Here is an 8,548-nt window from a genome sequence, read left to right as displayed (position 1 = left end):
ATCTCAGAATTTCTTTTAAGTTACAATCTCATGATGACTTAGGTTTTATAAAAATAGGTGACTTCTCAGCTCAGACAATGCATGGCAGGTGTGAGGCTTGAGTCTGTCTGTATCCCAATCTTGTATCAGACTGGTTTCATTTCTGAAGTAGGAATTTATAAAATACTACATGGATTGACTGCCTGCACTAACTGTCTGCAGATTGTGTGTTTTTTTGAGCGAAATTGCATGTATCTGCAAATGTAATTCTGCAAATGCAAATTCACCCCATTGTGAATTTGCACCTTGTGCATCACGTACCATGCTTTGTAAAGTGTGGGTGTGTTGGAGTATAAGCCTCAGGAGTTGAGAGTGTTGGGGTGTGTGTTTGAGAGGTATGGATAAAAGCGAGAGCTTGCATTTTGCTAAAACAAAGAAGTGCAGGACTTGTACAGTTAATGGGAGAGCCCTGGGTTGTATTGTAGAACAGAGAGATCTGGGGGTGTTCAGGTACACAGTAGTTTGAAAGTTGCATCATTGGTAGACTGGGTGGTTAAGAAGGCATTTAGCACACTTGCCTTTATTGTTCACACCATTGAGTATAGGAGTTGGGACATAATGTTGAGGTTATACAGGATGATGGTGAGGCCACTATTTGCCAGGACTGGAGGAATTGAGTTATAAGGGGAGGCTGAGACTTCTTTCATGAGAGCAGAGGAGGTTGAGGGGTGACCTTATTGAGATATACAAAATCATGAGAGGTGTAGTAAAATTATTAGCAAAAATAGCGAGGTGCAAATGTTGATATGTCGAGCTACCGGGGTGGGGGGGGGGGGGGGGGGGGAGGTGGGAGAGGTGTGTGTGTGTGTGTGTGTGTGTGTGTGTGTGTGTGTGTGTGTGTGGTGGTCATTGAGGCTCTATCTTTTTTTCTCCCATTGGCCTTTGGATAGTTAGAAACTGTCAGTAACTCCATCTCCACAGAGTCTACCACACATGCTCCTCAGTGTCAGCAAGAACACCGCCCATGCTTGTAGCTGTCCGCAAAAACGGCGCTATGTTGTATTGATGGACCAATGAGGAGTACTGGAGGACCGGTAGGAGTCTAGTCTTCTTGTTAAACACAGCCTCTCTATTGTCTGAAAGTGGACCATTAGCTTCTCAAGCTGTTGCTGCTTCTCTCTATGAATGAAGATTGAGATTCACCACAGACTGGAACTTCCTCTGTCCAACATCTGTGAGCACAGCGATCTCTCTTCTCTCCCCCCTCTTCTATTCTCTTTTTTTCATGCAGGGGTTCAATTTGTGACTTGAAGCAACTAAAAGCAAAGGGAGGGGACAGACTGGAAAAGTTGGTCCAGGTCTATGTCTCAATTGGCAAACACATGGCAAATGCATTACCTCAGTGTGAAGTTATAGCCGGTGTTGTGGAAAAAGAAAACAGCACAAAGCATTGTTTAAATGATCATATATTGGGATGGCAGAAGCTGGAGATCAGAGTCAAAAAATGTGGCACTGGAGGCACAGCAGGTCAGACAGCATCCGAGGAGCAGGAGAGTTGATGTTTCAGGCACAAGCCCTTCATCAGGAATGTTGTGTGGATGGACAAAGAGGTCTCAGCATTTTTTCACACCAGGAGAAATTGAGGTCTGCAGATGCTGGAGATCAGAGTTGAGAGTGTTGCTGGAAAAGCACAGCTGTTCAGGCAGCATCAGAGGAGCGGGAGAATCGACGTTTTGGGCTGATTCTCCTGCTTCTTGGATGCTGCCTGACCTGCTGTGCTTTTCCAGCAACATATTCTTCCACACCAATCAATGCCAGTTGTCAGACCCCAATACCCATCCAACAATGAATTGGATGGGTATTGGGGAAGGCAAGAAAATGGTTGTGATGACCAAAAGAAGAGTTAAAGTCAGACAGCACAGAAACAGACCCTTATCCGAGGATGGATGTGGTGTTCCCTACATTGGACAAACAGGCAGAAAACTAGCCACTAGGATATATGAACATCAACTAGCCACAAAAAGACATCACCCACTATCCCTAGTATCCTTACAGATGCATGAGGAAGGACACCACTTCGACTGGCACAGCACATCCACCCCAGGACAAGCCAAACAGAGACACGCATGAGAATTCCTAGAAGCATAGAATTCTGGTTGGAATGCTATCAACAAATACATTGACTTGGATCCCATTTGCACCCCCCCCCCCGAAAAAGAACAGGAAATGACATTGCCATACGAAATGATGCCACCACAGGAAATGACATCACCAACCCAAAGAAACCCAAACATCTAAATAGAAAGTGGGCTACACCACTGGTGCTTCATCTGGAGGCTCACTGCAGATGTTACCTAGTATAGTGATGGAAAATGAACCTTTCAGCTCAGCGAGCAAACCTACATCCAGAACCTCACCCTGAGCTACAAACCTTCTCAAAACTCACCAGTTTCATGGTCCAATCTGGTTGCTGAGATTCTTCATATTGATGGATCCACTCCAATTAAACACTGGGAAGAATGAAGCCACTGGTTTCCAATTTTTTGCATCCATCTTCATTCCTCAGCCTCCATCTCTCTCCCTTATAACTCTCAGATTCAGCCAGGCTGTTCATAACTTGCTGCATTGGATTCTGAGAGTAGCTTCTGACCTGTGGGCGGCACGGTGGCCCAGTGGTTAGCACTGCTGCCTCACAGTGCCAGAGACCCGGGTTCAATTCCCGCCTCAGGCAACTGACTGTGTGGAGTTTGCACATTCTCCCCGTGTCTGTGTGGGTTTCCTCCGGGTGCTCCGGTTTCCTCCCACAGTCCAAAGATGTGCAGGTCAGGTGAATTGGCCATACTAAATTGCCCGTAGTGTTAGGTAAGGGGTAAATGTAGGGATATGGGTGGGTTGCGCTTCGGCGGGTCGGTGTGGACTTGTTGGGCCGAAGGGCCTGTTTCCACACTGTAATGCCATGCCATGCCATGCCGTCCCATCCCATCCCATCCCATCCCTCCTGTATCCGCCTCTGTCATCTCATTCGAGCCTGTCCCATTCTCAAAGTAGCTGCTGCTGCCGGAATCATCTTTGGTCCCTTCCTTACCTCCAGGCTTGACTACTTCACTGCTGCAATCAATAATTTTACGCATTTGCCCATCTAAGACTTTGCTCTTGTTTCATGGCAACAATTCTCATTCCTCTGTGGCTCATGTGTCCACTGACCTGTGCTGGTGCCCATTCAAGCAACAACCAAATTTTAAAATTCTCATTTTAGTCTTCAAATCTCTCCAATGGTTTCTCCCATCTTTATCTTTGTAATCTCTCTATGTTGAGATGAGTGTGCTGCTCCAATAGTGAGTGTCTTTGAACAGAACTTGCAGGTAATGGTCTCCCATGTAACTGCTGCTCCCATGTACCTATCGACGTTAATTGTTAACCCTTTCGATAGCCTCTGACTTGCCGGTTCCAATAGGGATAGTATTGCTGTCCTCCAATGTGAAAGCTAAGGGAAGTTTTGATTTAGCAGCTCTGCTATTTCAGTGTTCCCCCATTAACTCAGCGGTTTCGCCTTCCAAGGGACAAATATTTACTTCAGCGATTCTGTTCCCTTCAGCATTCCAATACAAGCTCTTGCTATTCTTTTTGATATTTTGTGCTGGGTTTATTTCGTAATTTACCTTACCTATTTTTATTGATTTTATTCGTATCCGTTTGTTTATGTCTGAAAGTTTCTCAATGCTTCAGCTTTCCAGAGGTCTGGAATAACATTTCTGAAAATTGAAATAAAATACGTTCAAACTTAAAAGTATATCTGCTAAAAGAAACTCACCTTTCAAATGGCTGGGGGCGGGGAAAACAATCGCCCCGCCCCCATTGTCTCCGAATTCTTGGAGGACTCCTCCGACCGCGCCACTTCGGCGGGTGATGACGTCACCAAGAGGGACCCCGCCTCCAGTGAGTTGGCGCATGTGCAATGGGACAAAGTGTTACTGAGTGTGGGAGAGGAATGGCGCCGGCGGCTGAAGGAACAAGAACAGGAGCCGCTGGAAAAGCTGAGCAGGTCCGGCAGCTGGTGTCGGGAGGAATGTGAGGAGGTGTTTCGGGTCCGGGGATTCTCCTTCAGAACAGGACCAGGTTTCAGGAACATCCCGGGGAGGTCGCCAGGCCCGAGCGCCAAGACCTGGCTCCTGCCCCCGGGGAGAGGAGACAGTGAGACAGGGTAGGATTGGGACCCGCGGGAGGAGGGAGACTGGGGAGTTTATAAACTCCGAGGGGGAGGCGTCAGGCCTCCAATAAAAGCCCCACAGGCCCAGTGTTTACTTCACCGGCGAAGGAGCTCTCGGGTTGCCCGGGCAACCGGCCGCCAGCTTTGTGAGGGTCAGGCGCCTGTTGTCTTGGGACGGGGTTGTTGGATTGTTGTATAATATTGATCTCCTCTGTACTTTTAATCTTGAAGATTTTAAAAATGTACACTGGCTTCAATTTCTGAATTCTAAGTACAGAAGCAAAATATAAACATCTCCTTACATGTATCCCAACATGTGCATAGGAGCCAAGACTGCCTCAAGATTTACTGAGGTGCTGAATCAATAGCTCTTTCCCTTTTGATTAATGAAGGTGGTGCCCAGCAGACTCCTGCACACAGCCTGTTCTGTCAGCGTTTATGGGAGAGATATGACAGCAAAACCCGTGAAGCCAAGTAATTTGAAGTCACACTTTAGTGCTTTAATCCCCTCAAATTCAGCATTACGTCAAGGCTGTAGGTGTACCAGACTCCCTAGGACAGCCAGGATGGATAACAAAGAGGAGAGCTGAGGTGTTATCCTCGTCAAGCCTGTAACTTCTGCAAAAAACACCATCAAGTTAATTAAATGCAATGTCCCCTTCAGCAATCCCACGCTGGCTCTTCTTAATCCACCTTTCTCCATGTGACTACAAATTTTGACCAGAATAACTATTTCTGCTTTTCCACCAAATTTAAACTGGCTGCCCTCTAATTGCTGAGTATATCTTTACAACCTTTCTTAAACAAGGCTAAAGTGTTTGCAGTTTTCCAGTCACTTCCTCCAATTCCATGGAAGACTGTTGAATTATGTCGAATGCTCCCACAATTTCTGTCGTCCCTTTCTTCAAGATCCTTGGATATATTTCATCAAGTCCCAGTGCCTTGTCAACTTCTAAGTGCCAACAGCTTATCGAAGACTTCTTTCATATTAATTTTGAACTTATACAGTGACAAAGTCACCTTGTTGGTTGCCCCGTAAGAATTGATTAGAGCAGAGTGAGAACAGAGGGGGAGAGAGTGGGATGGTGTTTTCAATTTTGTGAAATAAGAAAAGAATATTCTGCAGAAAGTAGAATTGCTTGTTCTGAATTTCTACCCTGCACTGACAGTGATGAATCTTATAATTTCTTTTTGCAGCGTATTTGAAGATCTGAAGACAGAAGTTTCAAAATGAACAGGTATAAGCGTTATGCCGGAAACATTGACTCTCCTGCACCTCGGATGCTGCCTGACCTGCTGTGCTTTTCCAGTGCTGCGCTTTTTGTCTCCGACTCTCCAGCGACTGCAGTCCTCACTTTGACATCAATGTCTGACAGTCACCCAATTCATCAGGACCGCAACAATTTTCAACTATGATTCTGTGAGAAGGAAACAAACTTTTTGGTTCTTGTTTGAGTACTTTTTCAGCATCAATGGGACTAGATGAGAGACCCTACTGTTGCAGCGCACTGAGCGTGGAGTGTGTAACAGCTATACGGCCTGAAAACAGGAATTCACAGTGGGGAGGGGCTGTACAAGTGTTGGCGTACAGCTGAAGCTTCAGCCATAGAGAAACTGGAGGAATCCCGCCCTGTGGAGAAACCATGGAAGTGTGGTAACTGTGGGAAAGGCTTTCATGCCCCGTCTGCCCCAGAGACTTATCAGCGCAGCCACACCGGGGAAAGGCCATTCTCCTGCCCAGTCTGTAGGAAGGCCTTCAGCAAATCCTCTGACCTGCTAAAGCACCACCAGATCCACAGAGGGGAGAGGCCATTCAGCTGCCCTGAGTGCGGCAAGGCATTCAGCAGTTCCACCACCCTGCTGACCCACAAGCGGGTCCAGGCGGGGGAGAGGCCCTTCAGCTGCTCCGAGTGTAGGAAGGCCTTCAGCAATTCCTCCGACCTCCTGAAGCACCAGCGGGTCCACACAGGGGAGAGGCCATTCTCTTGCCCTGACTGCGGACAGGCCTTCGGTGATTCCTCTGCCCTGCTGACCCACCGGCGGGTCCACACAGGGGAAAGGCCCTTCAGCTGTCCCAACTGCGGGAAGGCCTTCAGCAAATCCTCTGACCTGCTGAAGCACCAGCGGGTCCACACGGGGGAGAGGCCGTTCTCCTGTCCCGAGTGTGGGAAGGCCTTCAGCTATTCCTCTGCCTTGCTGGCCCACCGGCGGGTCCACACTGGGGAAAGGCCCTTCAGCTGCCCCGAGTGTGGGAAGGCCTTCAGCAGTTCCTCCTACAGGCTGAACCATCAACGGGTCCACACGGGTGAAAGGCCTTTCAGCTGCTTAAAGTGCGGGAAAGCCTTCAGCAATTCCTCCAACCTACTGACCCACCGGCGTGTCCACACAGGGGAGAGACCCTTCAGCTGTCCAGAGTGCAGGAAGGCCTTCAACAGTTCCTCCCACCTGCTGACCCATCAGCGGGTCGACACGGGGGAGAGGCCGTTCCCCTGCACCGTGTGCGGGAAGGCTTTTAGCAATTCCTCCAACCTGCTGAACCACCAGCGGGTCCACACGGGCAAGAAGCCCTTCACCTGCTCTCAGTGTGGGAAGGGTTTCACACGCTTCTTCAACCTGCGGAGCCACCAGCGAGTTCACGCGCCATCGCAGGGGGATTGAAGGAGCAACGGGTTGGTGGTGGTGGTGGTGTTGGGTGTGGAGAGTGTGTGCGCTTTGACCTTGAGCTGTTTTTTGAAAAGAACTACTTTTTCTATGCCTTTTTGCTGGGGGGAATCTGAAGCTGTAACAAAGTTGGTCACAGTAAAGTTTACCTGAACTTAACGTCGGGTTCAGGCTCTCATTGAAAGCTTTGAGCTCCAAATGGTTTTTGTTTTAAAGCTGCTCATTTCTTTCAGCCTCCTGCACTAAGTTTCCAATGTCGTGTATCAGATGGAGTAGTGAATGAGTAGCTACTATCGTTAGAAATTGTAAATTTTTCAGGAGTGCAGGTACTGCACCATTTCATCAGCATTGTAAAGTTTACTGGCAGCAGTAAAGGGTGTGGGCCGAGTTCACTAGAAACGATGTGGAGGGGCCGGTGTTGAACTGGGGTGGGTAAAGTTAAAAAGCACCAGGTTATAGTCCAACAGGTTTATTTGGATGCACTAGCTTCCAGAGCACTGCTCCTTCATTAGGTAGCTGTGGAGCAGGATCATAAGACACAGAATTTAAAGCAAAAGATCACAGTGTCATGCAACAGAAATGATATATTGAAAAAAACCTGGATTGCTGTTAAGTCTTTCATCTTTTAGAATGGGTTGCAGGTTTTGCTTCATTAATGTGTAAATCCCAGATTATTTTTTAAGTCAGTCTCGAGATGACTTAAGGTTTTATAAAAATAGGTGACATCTCAGCTCTCACAATGTATGAAAGGTGTGAAGTTTGAGTGTGTCTGTATCCAAATCTTGAATCAGAATGGTTCTATTATCAAAGTAGGAATTTATAAAATAATACATGGATTGACTACCTGCCGATTTCTGCTCAAAGCGCACATCGAATGTATCTGCAAATGCAAATTCACCACATAGACCCATGTGTATGTGTTTGCAAGTGTGCATGCTTGGTAACGTTTGTGTGATGGAGTATAAGCCTCTGAGAAGGCGTGTGTGGGGTGTGTTTGTATGTGTGTGTCATGTGTATGTAAGAGAGCGTGTGAGTGTATAATGTAGTGGAGTGACCCAAGGTCCCTGTTGAGACCATCCTCATGGGTTCCGAACTTGGCTATCAGCCTCTGCTTGCCCACTAAAAACAATTGAGCAGTTATACAACATGCATTGGAGCGTACTGGGTGGAACTTATCTTTTGCTTTGCAGAAGGTGGGAGGCTCTGGATGAGAGCAAACACATGCTGGAAGACCTTCAACTCAGAGTTGGAGCTGGAAGCCAGGCTGCATACACATCAGGGGAAAACTTAAACAGCTTTTTATTCCGGGTAATGGTCATTCATCTCCAGACAGCCTTCTCATTGGGTCAGTGGACAGGATCAGGTGGGTATGAGTGCGAATCACACAGGTAAAGAGGATCTGAGAGAGGGCTGCAGTGGGGAGGAGCTAACTGGCTGGGTGGTGGGAGGAAGAACAAAGTTTGGGGGGGGGGGAGGGGAAGAGAAGGTGGTGGTGGTAAGGGACAATAGTGACAGAGATCGTCTCTGTTCTCTGCAGTTGGCAGCAGGATTCAGGAACCAATGTGCTCAGGGCTGGAGAAGTGGGAAAGGGAGGTTGCAGTGGGTGTGGTCCAACAATGTCAGGAGACGACAGCCAGTCAGAAACTACAAAGACAAAGCAGAACCCCAAAGCTATGGGCAGCACAGTGACTCTGTGGCTAG

General features: G+C 47.7%; 2 protein-coding genes across 2 annotated transcripts in view; one reads left to right on the top strand and one right to left on the bottom strand.

The window, feature by feature from the left end:
* Positions 1-8,548, bottom strand: part of LOC148143086 (uncharacterized) — a 260,306-nt gene that overhangs the window by 167,589 nt on the left and 84,169 nt on the right. The gene's annotated exons all lie outside the window — the stretch shown is intronic.
* On the top strand, positions 5,714-8,128 carry LOC148143090 (uncharacterized; the record flags this gene model as incomplete). Its single annotated transcript, XM_087975695.1, has 1 exon — positions 5,714-8,128. A coding segment is annotated over one exon (1,131 nt), but the record flags the coding sequence as incomplete, so codon positions are not given.

This window comes from Chiloscyllium plagiosum, unplaced genomic scaffold (genome assembly GCF_037043375.1).
Source record: "Chiloscyllium plagiosum isolate Xiang-an unplaced genomic scaffold, Cpla_swu_hap1 HiC_scaffold_27, whole genome shotgun sequence".
NCBI classification, from domain to species: domain Eukaryota; kingdom Metazoa; phylum Chordata; class Chondrichthyes; order Orectolobiformes; family Hemiscylliidae; genus Chiloscyllium; species Chiloscyllium plagiosum.
Note: the sequence above shows the minus strand (reverse complement) of the source record. Positions and strands in the feature narration are given on the sequence as shown.